Source organism: Echiichthys vipera, assembly GCF_963691815.1.
Source record: "Echiichthys vipera genome assembly, chromosome: 2".
NCBI classification, from domain to species: Eukaryota; Metazoa; Chordata; class Actinopteri; order Perciformes; family Trachinidae; genus Echiichthys; species Echiichthys vipera.
The window spans coordinates 13,765,537-13,781,951 of NC_139827.1; the positions used below are offsets into that span (position 1 = coordinate 13,765,537).

Sequence of the window (16,415 nt, forward strand, 5' to 3'; positions counted from 1 at the left end):
ATATTCATGCTATGCAATGAGTATTACCCATCAAATAAAACATACATCCTGTGTGTGCCCATCATAAATACAGTTTCAGAAAATCCATCAAAGACAATGCAAGAATTGCTGGTTTCAAACAAAATGTCAAATTAAAATGACTTAAATACTCACAGGAATGTAAACATTACATGTGTTGTTAAAAAAAAAAACATTCACCATTTTTCTCTCTTGCGTACTTTCACTTCATGCGGATGAGGTGTGATAGTTGTCCCTGAATGCATTAAACCCTCTTTGAGTGACAATATTTGCTCCTGGATAGTTCATGGTATCTCTTCTACCAGCTGGAGTCAAAAACCTTCTTGCACATGTTTGAGTTCTCCTGGTGAAGAGGAAATTCAGAGCCGGGGACGAGCAGTTTCTTGCTCTTACGTGACACAACGCTCTTTCCCGATGGCACGCTCTCATACTTGGTGAGGTATTGACTGAAAGAATAGACATTTTTTTTATAAGATAAGTTGACAATAAAACTACTTACTCAGAGAGTAAGTATAGAAATATTTTCTGTACAGGGAGGGTTTCACAATACCTGACAGGGAAGGTAGTTTTGTCCATCTGCATGCACACCAGGAAGGGATATTCTGAAAACTGGACAGTGGTGATAAAGTCCAGTGATACCTCTGTTTCGAAGCCGACCTCCACACCTGCTCGCAAAAAGTCCATGTCCACTGTAACGTTGCCAGTTACCACTAATGCTCCCCTGAAAGCGGAAAGGAAAAACCAACGGAAAATGTGTCAAACAGACCAACAGTATGTGAAACTTGTGTTTTCCCATTAAACTTCATATGAAATTAATAGTGTTTTTATATACAGTAAAAAACGCATACACTATATCAGAATGTGAATTAATGAGAAGAGTATATGATTTTTTTGTTATTGAAATATGTAATCTATCTAAAGTCACATGTGAGAAAGGTCATGTGAATTCAAACTGTCCAAGGAACATGTTTTTTCACAGAAAATACGATATTGTTCCACTTGTTATAAACATGGGTTTGTGGGAGTCCATGTTTGCTTTGTAAGGCCCAGGTGGGTAAAGAGGTGAAAACCTTTTATTATTATAATTGTAACAGTGTAACAGTGGTGTTCTTAAACAGGCAGCTTTCAGCCAATCTGAAGTGGTTATTTTCTTTAGCCTTGTCCTGTGGCATGTGGTCCTTGTTTTTGACCACGTATTTGTATCATACAGTTTGTATCAGTGGCTTAAAAGCACAGTAAAGCTCAAACACTAATAGGTAGAGTTTAACTACCATGTAGCAGCTTCCCCTTATGTTTCAAATTTAAGTGTCTGCCAACGAGCAGAACATCAAACCTCTGTAACTTTGCCCGTTGAGTGGAGACATGCCTTGGCAAAGATGCCAGTGTGGTTTGTTCTGCGTCTATAGATAGCCTGCCAGTCTATTATCAGAGTGGAAGAGGTACAACTATGCTGATCCATTCACCTGCCTCTGCCCTTCCCCTGCACGCACGGGTCAAATCATCCTGAAGTTTAAATCCACAGAAAAAATTTCCGTTCCTCTGGAAAAAAGGTATCAATCCCACAGCATTGTGTGTTTTTTTGCTGTACTGCCAGCACTAAAGTCTGGAGGTTTTTTTGGGATAAATCACTTTTTTTATATTAAAGAAATATTTTGCTGATTTTAATCCAGCCCTGTGTTGTGGCAGTGTGGTGAGTGTGTGTAGATGAACAGTGTTCAGCTTCCCTCTGTGGCTTTAGCGCACAGAGCTCAGAGCACTGAAGGTTCGTCGAAATTGCGGAATGATGCAACATCCACTGAAGCCATACACCCGCAAGGACACAGAGCTGATTTAAAGCAAAGTATCAGAAAAGAAGTCACTCTCCCTCTATGTCTTGTAATCCAAGTTACTCTGTTGTTTGTTGTGATAGATAGACAGTCCAGCCGCAAGTGCATGTTAGTGCATGTGACCGTAAAAAAAAAAATCATCATTTCATGCATTAGGGAAAGAGCTGTGTGGAGGCAATCCTAACTTGCTTTTTTCATTATTTCGAACAGAGCACCTTTAAGTTTTCGCGAAATAATCTCAAAATACAAAATAAAAATAAAATCTGAGAACATCTATAAACAAGTGAACTGACCAAACAAGAAATTGCATATTGACATACAAACTGCATACTGCAAAATAACAAATTAACAATTAAACATGCCTTTAGCAGCAGAATGTTCACAATGAAGTAAACTCGAGGAGTACATCTTTGATCTGTACCGGTCTGAGCCACAGAATTTAAATCAACATTACCTCTTCCACTCATTCTAACATTTAATATTCAAAACAGTTATGGACAAAATGTGTTGCATTTGCAGCCCTGTCCCGCACAGGAAAATCACGCCGTATTTGAAGGTTAAAAATCTGCAGCATCGCTCTTTAAATCCTGTTTCATCACCAGATGCCGCGAGATACCAGCATGATGATGTGCGCCATTTTCAGCAGCTACTGTTGTGTGTTGACTGTAATGTTTTAAAATAGAGAACCAGACAGAACTGACGTCATATCCACACAAACCTAGAAATGAGACAGACATGAAGGACAATACTGGAGCATGTCCAACGTGCCGGTGGAACAAATGAATCAGACAACACTTATAGACCATCTAAATTTCACGTGAATCCAACGTCAACAGAAAACTATTTGTAGTGCGGTGACATGGCTCAAACCTCCCAAACGACTTTCCCTTTAGTCACAAAGGTTTCTAAGAATTGTCTGTCAATCACAAAGGCTTTTGCCCTGCAAGTGTATTACATCATACTGTACAAAGAGTACTTCAGAAACGTACTCTGAGATAATTTATCATTCCAAGGCTGTACTTGAGGCTGTGACCTATAAACACAACATTATGTAAAAGCTTTGCTGATGCCCCAATTTGGCTTCAGGACAAAAACACCTGCAGCAGATGTTTTATTGTATTGTCTCGGGACTGTACCTGTTGTTGACGCTGGTCTTGGACTCCCTGTACCACAGGCTGATCTCCATGCCACCAGAAATGTCAATGGCTAACCCTCCTTGGAACTCCGCACTTGCCTTCAGACCGGACTGCAGCTGGATCACCTGGATGGCCGAAGAGGAGCGGGAAACAAAAACAAAAAGGGACGAGTCTGTTATCTCTGACTCCCATGATGATTAAGATTTCTTTTATCATAAATCATATGTTTGAATGATTTATTTTAATGATTTTTTTATACTTTCAAAGTGGCCACAGCACAAGGCATAAGACATGCCACATCCTTGTATCAGCTTTACACATTTAGACCCTGTTCACACTCACATCAGTATGCTTGACAACTGAAGTTATTAACTTGAGTCATCCACTATCTGTGTCTGGGTACACATACTGTACACATCTGACCAAGTAAACAAGTCCTGATACCTTCACAGCAAAAAAGGTAGTGGGTCAGTGCCTTCCAAAATGACCCATAAAGACTGTCTTGGTTGTTAATGTACATTATTAAGTTTAGGAAACTAAAAAGTAGTTTAACGCAATATATCAATATTATATCGATATTGTGATATGAGACTAGATATCGTCTTAGATTTTGATGTTGTGATATGACATAAGTGCTCTATGCGCCTCACATTTTTACATGAGCACCCTGAATACCTCATGCAAATTTTGTCATTATTCTGTCAAAGCACCGATAGCAAAGCTATGGTATTTGGTCAAAAAATATTGTAATATTTAATGTTCTCTATATCACCCAGCCCTACATAAAAGACTTGGTTACAGTTAGAAAGACAGAATCTAGTACTGACTGCAGTGACCGAAGACGAGGTGCAAACCTCACGTCAACATCACACTACTTCTGGTTTGCAGCTGCACGTTGCACTACGTCTTTTCAACCTGTTTTAACAAATGGCAAATGCAGGTGTTTCCTCGTGATGACCTCGACCAATCTGAAGAAAATCTGCAAATCTGACACCATTTTGAAGGGGAATAAAGGTTTCTGGGAGCATTGTGCAGCTCATTACAGGGCATCAAATACCAGCTGTTAAGGTAATTTACCAAGGACCTAGTCTCTACTACTTCTCTGTCATTACTTGTTGCATGCTTGACTCATTACTACTGGTTGTCACTGCTGTTCATAATGATACTGAATGTAAACTTGATAAAGTTGATGGAGTTTGACTACCATGTTGAGGTCTAGTGTAAATCAGACATTGATGTGGGACACAGGTTTAGCAGCTTACCTCAGAATGATCAGTCAGCAGGATGAGACCCTTCACTACATTCATGGGCTCCCCGGACATGGAGAACATTTTGGACATGAGGTCACTGTAACCCTTGAAGAAGGTGACGGGTCGCAGCTGGACGTCGAACAGCAGAGCTGACATCCCAGCGAACGACTCCAGGTCCTCCTCTCCCTCGTCAGGTGTGGTAGCAATCAGTGACTCCAGACCTTGGGCCTCAATCGCCACCTGGAAGACGGAAGGAATATCCACATTGGTTTAAATTAGCAATCTGATAATGATCTGTTCTGATATATACTTCCTGCAACAGGAACAGGAAGCTAAACATGTTTTGTATACATTACTGTAATTTCAGTTTCATGATGTGGTTTCTTCACCTGTAGTCCATGTAGCATTGCTCCCTTGCTTGCACCATAAATATTCAGGTTGCTTCTCCTCAGGATCCCAGAGCCTGAATACAGAATGTCCAAACTGTATGTGGAGGTCACATCGGCAGCTTCTGTAGAGAGAGGAATACCTCAGTGCAAGTAACGGTTGTGATGTTATTTATCTTATTGCTACAAAGAAAATAACAGCCACACTCAAAATGATGAGCTTTGAGAAGCCAAATCGAGCTTAAATGTGTCTAACCGTAAAAGCAGATATATAACTGGATTGACTCATGAAACTTTGTTCTCACTGCTCAGTTTTACTAACATTTTTGTTTTATTTAGGCTTAGAGATGAAGGTTGATTACTTACGTGCCATGAATCCTGAGTATGCAGACGATGACCCAACTTTAGCAAAACGGTCGTAGTTATGGGAAATCATGTCCTTCATAGCTTGTCGTAAAACTTTGCTGAAAAACAAAATGATGCAATGAGTGTTGGTTAAATGTTGCTTATTTATGTTCTATCACACAATATACTTTTTTTGTTTGTGTTCAGCTCAAAAACCTATATAAAAAAGTTTACATTTGTTGATCATTGTTTGTCCCATACACACCTGGCCGGCATCTCGAAGCGGAGGATGTCCTGGACCTTAGAGAGCATGTACTTATTCATTTCATGAGGCAGGTTTCCAATAGAGAGAAGCAGATTCTTGATCTCCATGTACGAAGGGTTGCTACTAAGGATGACGTCAGCAGCGGCAGCTCTCACGTTTTTCTCATAGATCCGTCGATTTTGGTGGTAAATCCTGTTCACTGTCCGCTTCACCTACAAATGAGATAAATGTTTGGTCATAGTATCTCTTCTGGGCTAATTATCTCATACTATAGCAGTAACACTTGTTAACAACAGTACCAGTGACGATTTATGGCTCACCTCATCTGTCATGAGATTGACATTGTATCTCTGCAGGGCAGTGAGGGAGATGGTGTTGTAAGCTCCCACCTCTGACTCTGCATATTTGGTAAAAATGGGAATGGCCTCAGGAAGCAGAGAGTTCTTCAAAGCCAGAAGATACATCTGGACCTCGGACTCTACTTCTGTGCGGCCAGGACCCTCTAAAATCAACTTCTTCACCTGCACCACTGTCTGAGAGGTAAATACACAGCAGAAAATTATCCGTCAGCTCTTGGATTTATTCAAATTTGGTTTATTTTCCAGAGTATTGCACAAAGGAAATGTCAAGACTGTAAAAACACAATTGTTAATGTTTGACTTCTTGGAAGCTCACCGGTAAGTTGCACCCTCCTTTCTGACACAGTTTATGGACCAGGGCTCCCATAATGATCACCACTGACTCTTTAATGTCTGTATTGCCGATCTTTCCCTTTGAAATATCCTAAAAAAGGAAACAATCTCATCAAAATTCACCGAAAACATTTATTTGGCATGAAATTAAGTAAAATATGAAGTAGGTTTTTGAAGACTTTTAAGATATATCACTTAAAATCATATATTTCGAGGGCAGAGAGCAATGTATTTTATAAAATCAATTTATGAAGAGACCATTGCTATGTTATGTGTTTGTTTAAATTCAGAAAAAGGTGGTGATCCACAGGTAAATTAGAATTCAGTGCAGGTTAAGCACACCTTTTCCTCTTAACTGTTATGTACTTGATGGTGGCAGGTCTTATTCTTGCAAGCAAGAAAAGGTGCCTATTGTGTGATTGACAACATGACGCTCACCAGCAGAACCTGGAGCATTCTCTCGTTGGGATGTGAAGCAAAGCCACATGCGTAGAGAAATCTCTCCTGCAGAACAAAAGCTTTAGCATCGGTGAAATTAAGGAAATTGAGCATGGCATCCAGAGATGAAACGGTCTGGGCGGAGGTCACAGCATCCACCACCTGAGGTCTTAAAGGAGCAGGAAGAAGGCAAACACAATGATGCTGAGTTAATAAAGTTAGACTTATTCAGACAAACAGGGCGATCAGAGTCAGTAAGTAAGTAACTAAGATTAAGGTGTAGGAGAGAAGGAGGAGCCTTCTTACAGAGATGTCTTGCTGGCACTCTTTAGCACTTTGAGTATCTCGTCTTTGGACGCCTTCCTAATGCTCTGGATGAGGGCCAGGAAGCTGCGAGGAGCCGTGGCTTTGGACAGGCTTGCCGGCTCCAACTGCGTCTTTTGAGCCTGCCAATGTTCGAAAAGCTAAGAGGGAAAAGACAGGGGAGAGGGAATTAGGTGAGAGACCATCTACAGTGTTATTTATCGTTTTGTAATAATGACTCGTACAACCCAGATGAGAAAGAATACTCAGATGAAGAATGTTATTTGACTGTAGGGATTCAATAACTCTGAATCTTCAGAAATCAACTGCAGTGATCTAGTAAATTGCTTGTACAAGTTACGGCTTGCATTTCTTGCCCGATCTAACTTCGTTGTGGCAAGTTCCTGGTCCCAGATTTCAGCAATTACTATGATGAGTAAAATGTTATCATAAGAGACATAAATTAAGGCTAAACCCACACAAAAAAAGACCTGAAATAAAACAGAATTCTCCTGCAATATGCAAATTGTTGCCAGAAGGAGCTCCAAATGTATTTAGATCATCTGCTGTATGGAGAAATGTGTGTTGTATGCGTATTGTTCTTGACTTTTTATGTTGACAAGAAAGTGTCCACACATAAACAGATGCCACCATGACATTAGGATGTCCACAGCCTGGTGGCAAAACGAACAAACCTCTGTGAGGCTGTGGGAAATGCTAAATGCTAACACTAGCATGACTACATGTGAGCATGAGATAGCTATCCGGTGTTAACATGTCAAAATGCTAACATTTAATTAGCACTAAAAGTACAGCTGATGAAAATGTCATTAGTTTTGCAAGTAATAGGTCATAAAGGAGTATATGTTGAATTCAAAATTTGACCCAACAATGGCACCTGTGTAAATATTAAAGAACCCCACAAGTTGATTGGGATTCTTCTTCAGCAGGACATGAATGTCATCTAAAAGAGTGTGGCTAAAATGTGGGAAAGTGCACAGGTACTCACTGATGGACAGCCACTGCATTGGGATTTGACCTTCTCCGCAATGATACCAACAGCTGCCAGTTTGGCATCGATTGTCTTGACAACCCCAGCCACATCTTTTCCAGCAGCCTCCAGCGGTCCAGCCTCTGTCCCTATCAATGTGAGGGTTTGCCTGGAAAGCAAAAAAATCTCAAATTTAAACTGTGCCAATATTAAAAATGGCAGCACACATTAATTCTTTTTTCAAGCCATTTACCTGGACAAAACTTTAGCTGCCACAGATCTCTGGGCGTTAACAGCAAGTGAGTGGTATTCTTCAGACACGACCGAACGGATGAAACCATCTTCAAGTGTGAATGTTGTAACAGAACTTGATTTCCTGCTCACACCCAACACCTGACAGGGGACACATTAGCAATTTATTAGCGATTCAGTAGCTAGAGTTCATATTTTATCACAGTGAGTCGGTCTGGATGCTGACATACCTGACTGTGTGTGGTGAATCCGGTCTCCTGAGTCTTACACGTTTCCAGGATCTTGGTTCTCATCACTTGATCTTTTACTGCATTGTACTGGACTGTGCACCTTCCAGACACGTCGTTCTGTTAACAGACATAAATTGCATACACATAAGCGACATGTTATGAAATAGGAAACACATGAATAAATGCAAGGGGAGTGTTATCATGTCATTTACCTCTATCACCTTCCCGGTGTTGAGCTGTACTTGCAGTAAGCTGGCCAGCCCTCTTTTCAGGTTCTTGATGGTTGCAGGTTCAGCCCAGTAGGAATAAAACGCTTTTGTCTACAAAGAAAGCAACACATTAAACAGAATGTTGGTACATGTAAATGCATGAAACCTTTCATACTTTTTGCAAAATATGGCGTCAGATTCTAAGTTACAGTACATGCACATTTGACAGCTAGTGCTGCCCACAAAACTCCCTTTCAATACATTACTAGCCGTCACACATGAGTTTACATTAATAAAGTTAAAATATTAATTTTAATGCATTGTTTCAGCATCCCACTTGCCTGTAGGCAAGCCATATAAGCTCAATATGATGCTGCAGAAAAATGAAATCAGTTCTTACTCATTCATTTAGCGCCGTTGCTGCACTAAGAAACGTTACTACATAAGAACAAAATGAGCAACAGGAAAAGAAGTGCAATTTGGAGCCATTTTAAATCTGTTTCATCCACAAAAGCACTTGGTACATTTGGCAGCATGGCCTGCCAGTGCCATATAATTCATTCATTTATTCATTCATCTTCAACCGCTTATCCCGGGGTCGGGGTCGCAGGGGGTGCTGGAGCCGATCCCAGCTGACATTGGGCGTGAGGCGGGCTACACCCTGGACAGGACGCCAGTCTATCGCAGGGCACTGTGCCACATAATGGACACCAAAAAGAGTCATCCAAAAAGATTTGTTTTCGTCTCTTTGCATCACTACCACCGGGCACAGTGCTGTACACGCCGAAACTCACAAAAGCTCTCGGAGTGTCAGTTTTCCTTTGCACACAAATGCATGGTCATGATATCAGAGACTATTTACATTACTATTTACATGCAGAAATAAGATATTCTTTGAAGTGCAGATCAAAAACATATCCGGAATTCTTTGGTATTAGCACTTTAGGTGTTTAAAAAGAGTCAACCTCTTATTATATTCTCTATACACATCAGTACACACCACTGAGCAGCATGAAGGATGAGTCAGTCTTATTTTTACCTAATGTTGCAGATATCATATGGAACCAAAGCTTGGTGAAATGTGTTTAGTTAATCTTGGGAAATTCATATCACACCACACAGTTCAGTTTTCCAATGAGAGTTCAGCTCAGTTTAATAACGGATGTACTAATAATGTGTCCTGCTCATAAGTGGAGAAAGGGTCTTGTTACATTATTCTACAGTGTCTCCTATACAGTATGTAATATATTTGTGGCACTCAACCACCATATCAGCTCGGACCACCATAAATAGATTGTCCACTGTGTATCTTTCCTGCCGCAGCTTGCCATCAGTATAAACAACACAACAACACCAGGGGAGACACTGATCTATCCTGTTTCGTGTAAGCTTTTTTCCACACTGAACCAGTATTAATCCAGTTATATGGCCATTAGTTACAACTTATAAACCACTTTTCTAAAGTGGTATCCAAGCCTTAATTGTGGACCAACAAGTAATCAAAAAAAAAACCATTGTGTAAAACATTGTGCTAGTGGTTTTCATGAACTAGTGGCATATGATTCTTTCCCTTAGCCTTTAAATGAGATATCTTCCGATCAGTTATTGTTGGCAATTATGCCGTACTGGATAGCACACAGTGATAATGACCTGAACTCAAACACAGCCCAGTAAGTAGGATGGCAATATGAACCTTATCCACCAACTCAAAGCCACTCTTCAAGTCAGGCTTGTTCATTCATTCATTGACCCTTTGCACTGGTGACCTTTGCACGCACACAAATCTGTCTGGTATTTCCCCCTTCCAGCATCATCACTCCAGCACAATGAAAGTAATCTCATGAATTCTCTGAAGTAAACAACAGCGCAGTGTCAGAAGTGGTGTAACTATGACTTTTTAACTTTACTTATGTAAGCATTTCTCACATGTACAAAATCATGAATAGGATGCTGATGTTTCTTGCCTGAAGTGATTGTAAATTGTGTTTATGTTTAACAAAAATAATCACTTTTCATTTTGATAGTATTTGAAAAATAAGCATTAAAAACCACTTAAAGGTCCCATATTATGATCAATTTCAGTTTCATTCTTGTATTTTTTGGTTTCTATTAGAACATGTTTACATGCTTTAATTTCATTTTAGCGCCTGTCTGCTCAGTCTGCTCAGATTGGTCAGCATTTCCAGGTCTTCTGCATCTGAGCTTTTTGTGTCTCTGCACCATCATTTTAGCCGGGGAATGACTGTAATGGCACTGCCGCAGCACTTTCTACCTATATATAATATATTTGTGACATCACAACCATAAGAAAGTCCTGACTGCTCATTTAAAGGCACAGTTTCTGAACACGGGCTGTGTGCAATTCTCTGTGCTTCGAGCGTTTTGATTCTTTCACAGTATTTATAAAGCACCTCAACCTGCTTTAAAATAAAAATAAACAATAGGAATCTCAGTTGTTAGAATAAGTCACCTTTGAAATATTGTCAGGTTGTACAAATGATGCCCGAAATAAGTGGTGTAGCCACTGAAAAGGAGTTTATTTATACACCTATCATTAAATACCAAGGATCTAACCTTTTGCTATGTAAACAGCTAAAAGATCCCTGTGTTAAAAATAATGAAATGCTCTTACCTTTCCATTTTTCAGATGCAACAAGAAAGGTTTACTCAGAGCTGCTAGTTTGGCCTGCCCCATAATGCTTTCTGCAGTGGATCCATGGAGGACATTCTTCTTCTCTGATCGGTGGGACGCAGTGTTGATCCTCACATTTGAGATCTATGAATGAGAGATTGATTAATGTGAAAGTCTGCACCCTTCTGTTGGAAATACATTGTTTTGTGCACTGTCAACACACCGCCAGCTACTCTGAAGAAAGGCATGCAGACTTCACTATCAGGTTCATCAGAAGTGTATTTGTAGTCAGAAATATTATATGGATTCTCATAATGTCCTGTCTCAAAATACCGTCAGTTGAATCAGTTGGTCGACTTCGCCGCTGGGATCTCTCCACACTAGGTTGATGTCCACATCACTTGAGATCTTGTAGCCAGCACTGCCCTCTTTTGACCCCCTGGTCCTGTCCACCAGCACCTCAGTGGTGTAGCTGAATTTGTACAGCTGGTTGTTGTTCAGCCGGAGTCCAGCTGCACAACCTGAAGAAACAGGAAACACAGCTGGTGAGCAAACACGAGTGGAGACAGCGAGAGCGATGTGCTATCAGACTAGTGTCATACATAGTGTGACGATACTGTAGGTTGGTTAAAATGCTGCTGACTTAAAAGAACTTGCCACAGGTGTTTTATATCAAACATCTATATATTACATTATAGCAGCTTTTATATCTATTGTGTTGTATTTTATTGTCATCATTTGTTTGTTGGTTTGTCTTTTTAAGCTATTTTCAATACAGTTTTTATTCCAGTTTTACTGCTATTATTGTAATTATAGCAGTTACATTAATTACATTTCATATATATCAAATTGTTTAACCGTTTTTGCCTATTAAGTTGTTTTTACGGTCCGTTATAATTTTGTCATTCATCTGTGAAGCACTTTGAACTAAAGGGTGCTATACAAATAAAGTTTGATTGATTGGATTAAATGATGACAAAGCACTGACACTGATGAATGAACTCAAACCAGAAGACTAGAGAACTGTAGTCTGTCTTTAATTCAGGTCATTTTTGATAATAAAGCATGCTGAAACTTAAATTTTTAGCAAATTAATTTGCAAACATCAAACTGTTGCATTGGCTTATCCATTTATTCCAGGTATCATTTACTGCTGACCTCTGAAGTACTTTGTTTTTAGCTTCTCAGATACACTGAAGGTACCGTGGGGGTGTCTTTTTTCAAAGAAGAACTTCAACTGAACATAACGTATCATGTCATATATCCCCTTATCTATGGATAGGGTTGATTTGATTCAATCAGAGGTCATTTAACAAGGAGTGTTCCACCTGAGAGAAGATAAAAATCTCTACGCAGCTCTATTAATGACAAGCTTTCTGTTAGATATGACATTAGGCCACAGAGGAGGACAGACTGACGTGTCAGTACTTGATTTCATCACCAGTCGCTGAGGAACATGGAGCTGAACTTCAACAAATTTAAAAAAAATCTGGGTCTTTGGTGGTCAACAGCTGACTGAGATTCTTAGGAAACAGCAGAAGCAAAACACTGACAGAAATAATGTGGGTTTCTTTGTTTCATAATGTTGTGTTTTATGCCTTTTGACTCTTTCACCTCTTATCAATCAGTGATGTCACAAAGCAGCATCATGCAGAGCCTCGTGGCCTCTCTAAAATCATTCATTCATTCATTTGGAGATTTTAAAGTCTCTGTGGCACAATAAAAATGAAACTTGACACCGCACAGCATCCATAATTTACAACTTCACCTCTATTAAGAAGCCTCCAGAGCACAGCGCAGTGTTACTACAAATATATCTGGGTCCTTTTTACTAATTGAGCATGAAGTTGACATCTTTTTCTCCCAGATAACTGAATCCAGCATTTGTTAAATAATCTGTTAGCAGGCCCCAGACATTACCACCACACACACACACACGATCTACTACTCTTAAGAAAATCAACTCACCTGTGGCAGAAGCAGAGACAGAGAAGGATGCACAAAGCAAGAACACAACTCGAGTGAACATTGTGTGTCCTCTCTCTGTATAGCCAGAAGAAGCAAACACAGAGTCAGTGGCTGAAGTGGCACTAAAGGGCCCCCTAAAAAAAGAAAGGCAAAGCAAGTCCGAGCTTCTCCTGTTATGTTTTATCGGAGGGGAGGGCAGACTCCAAACTCCACGCTCAAGTACTAAGTACGAGATAACTAGCTAATCATTAACAAGAGGAGCACAGATTTGACAGGAACTTCTGCCGTTGACAGATGCAGCCAGGACTCCCCTTTTAAAACAGCGGGACAGCGCGTGCGTCTGCGCGCGGCCGCGTGCTTGATTGATCAAATGAAATGGGATTATCTGATTGATTCACTTGATCAAAAGACAATACGTGAGACTCGCCGTCTTTAGATTTCCACTCAAGTGCATGTCCTGACGAGTCAACGAGCATTAAAGTTATTTTAGGCTAATAGAAAAAAAACATGGGATCAGCGCAAAACTATCTTAATAAGAGCGTTTATATTTACCCAGATGTGGCAGAGAGACGACCTCATGTTAGACACCTTTCACCTCGTTTTCTTCTTCCCATGAACAGTCGGTACTTTGTCGGGGTGTTTCGGTTCAGGAGGAAATGGGCAGTCGGTCAGTGAAACCAGCCCTCTGACTCAAATTACAGCATATCACTGGAGACAGAAGTTTTCAGCATAGAGCCAGTCTGTGTGAAATAATGGATGTGGGATTTTTTTCAGTTTTGGATAAAATGAGGATATTAGGATGATCAAAGTAAGGCAGTCCTTACCAAAAAATAGGTTGATTCAAGTGTGCTGTTAGTATACTTCTTTTAAACTACAAATAGATAGTATACTTTCAGTGAACTTTTTCATCAGATACTGTATAGACTCAGTAAAAGCGCACTTAAGTATGCTTGAGTGAAAAGTACAGAAAAGTCCAAGTATAGTTAGCTTATACTTGTACTTAGTCTTTTCATTGAGATAGCAAAGGTATACCTATAAGTTAACTTGTACTCTAAAGTATACTTTCCTAAATTAGAAAGTTAGCTATAGAAGTATATTTCTAGTGGACTAAAAGTATACCTTAAGTTAACTTAGTATAGTTTCAGTACAAAATAAAACTCACATAAACTAGTTTACTGCTCTTATACTTAAACGTATACTTTTATAAACTAAAAAATGGGCCAATTTAGTCCCAGACAATATTAGAATAGATTTAGGTATAGCACATTGATATTAGTACACTTTACACTTACTTCATAAAGTATACTAAGGTAAATGTACTTGAACTTTACTTAAGTATACTTAATAAAATTAACTTCTAGTATTCGTCTTTTTGGTAATGGAGTCCAGACTTCATTAATAAATGTATTATATTAAGATAAATAGCCTGTTAGAATGTGTGTGTGTGTGTGTGTGTGTGTGTGTGTGTGTGTGTGTGTGTGTGTGTGTGTGTGTGTGTGTGTTTGTGTGTGTGTGTGTGTGTGTGTGTGTGTGTGTGTGTGTGTGTGTGTGTGTGTGTGTGTGTGTGTGTGTGTGTGTGTGTGTGTGTGTGGGTGTGTGTTCTTTAATCAGCAGCAAAAGGTAACTTCCCACTTATTGCCATGTTTTTATTTAGATTAAATCAAATCCTTCTCTATTATCACATTGTTGTGGTATTTTAGGTTTTAGTTGAAGGTAAAGCTGTTTGTCATGAAGCATCTTCACACCTCTTGACGTCAGTATCCTTTGATTCTGGTTCTCAACAGTTCTCAGTACAAGAGTATAGAGAGGGAGATGATGTTTATATTTAGATTGTCACAGCAAACTAGTTTTACTTAAAACGGAGTAGTAAAATAGTACATAACGTCACAATATAATACAATAACAATACTTTCTACCAAATAAATGTCCTGCATTTATGATATTAATTAAGTAAAAGAGCGGATTGGTATTATTGTACTACTGTAAACATGTACTTAAAGTATCAAGAGTGAAATGTTATATACTTTGTTAGTGAACAGAGTGCTACATATGTGTTTGTAAACTGTAACAATGTAGCTGTCAGTAACAATGAAGTTAGAAGTTCAATGATTTATAATTATAATAAAACATTGTATTTGTATCGCGCTTAGAGGTACTAAAAGACACTTTACATAATGCTATAAAAACAATATATTTAAAACAAGTACATTAAAAACAAGCAGGCTATATTTAAGAAGGAAGTTAGGGTAAAAAGATAATTGTGAAATGTAGTCGATGGAAAGCCTAAAGTGACATAAAATGGAAGTAAGTTATCTCGAACGTGTTGTAAACAGACTTCAGATCGAAGCACAGCAACAGTGAATACAGTAAGTGTGAATTTGACGGAGCAGCCAGTGGGTGTCAGTGTTTGTCTGCTGGTGCTGATGGTTTCCAGTTTAGAGTGTCTCTCTGTGAATCTGAATCCAGAGCAGAAAGCAGAAATTAGACTGCTCCAGGACTGACACCTCTACAGAATGTTTGTGTCTTCAGGTTGAGGTTATCTAATCCAGCATGCAGACATAATCTCAGCTCCCCTTATCTGATGATGCCTTCACTGTCCTAAAACATGACTTCAACAATTAGGAAGCTGGTCGGTCGGTAGATAACTTTTCTGGATGTCAATATCCGTCCTTCAGCCAGCAGTCAGGAGCCGCTGCTGTGCTTCTCTGATGGACTGTGGTATCTCTCACAGATTATATCTGATATCTGAAGTGCAAGGAAGTGTGCCATGACCTGCGTTACACTGCTGGACGATAACTCTCTTTTTTTTAATAAAAATAATGCATGTACGTATGATAATATGTTATCTCTAGTTTTTTTTCTATCAACTTAAAACAACAAACACCTTTTATTGCTAGAAAAAGAGGATGGTACCGATCATAATCACAAACTGCGGTATATCACCACACAAACACACTGGATGAAACAATAAAGTGAGTAGAAAACAATTCAGTACAATACAACAAATCCAGACACAGTCATACGAAATGGGCTAGATGTGCAGTGCAATGCTTAGTAATTCCTTCAGTGCAAACAGATAAAGCATGAATCACAAAGTACACTATAAAGGAGCAAATATATGCCATTTAACATAAATAAGAAATGTTAATTGATGACACACACATTCATTATACATAAAATGAGGTGAAATAATACACTAAAGCACACAGAATGATATTAAAGTAGGTTTTCCTAACTGCAAAGAAACAGAAACATATGGGGTCAAGTCGTCTCTAATGTAAGACAGAGCAATACTAAGAATGGATTTATAAGTTTAACAATAACATATTTGAATCAGTTGAAAAAAAAAAAGTGGCGGTCAATGGTATATGAGCAATATGTCCCACAATACTGTTTCTACTTGTAGCCCTTGATGCCGTTCAGCATATTTGATGAAGTTGATATACGTGTGTGATTCTTGCCGTTTTGGGGGTT

At 39.2% G+C, this 16,415-nt stretch overlaps 1 protein-coding gene across 1 annotated transcript; it reads right to left on the reverse strand.

Moving 5' to 3' along the window:
* Positions 1-316: 316 nt before the first annotated feature.
* Positions 317-13,002, reverse strand: mttp (microsomal triglyceride transfer protein; the record flags this gene model as incomplete). The annotated part of the gene is made up of 18 exons (XM_083923832.1): positions 317-464; positions 569-739; positions 2,981-3,105; positions 4,243-4,470; positions 4,620-4,741; positions 4,983-5,080; positions 5,227-5,438; positions 5,547-5,759; positions 5,902-6,009; positions 6,357-6,525; positions 6,663-6,820; positions 7,669-7,819; positions 7,904-8,043; positions 8,133-8,249; positions 8,345-8,452; positions 10,974-11,117; positions 11,307-11,494; positions 12,942-13,002. The coding sequence occupies 18 exons, from the start codon at positions 13,000-13,002 to the stop codon at positions 317-319; spliced, it is 2,661 nt and encodes an 886-aa protein (XP_083779958.1).
* Positions 13,003-16,415: the final 3,413 nt, after the last annotated feature.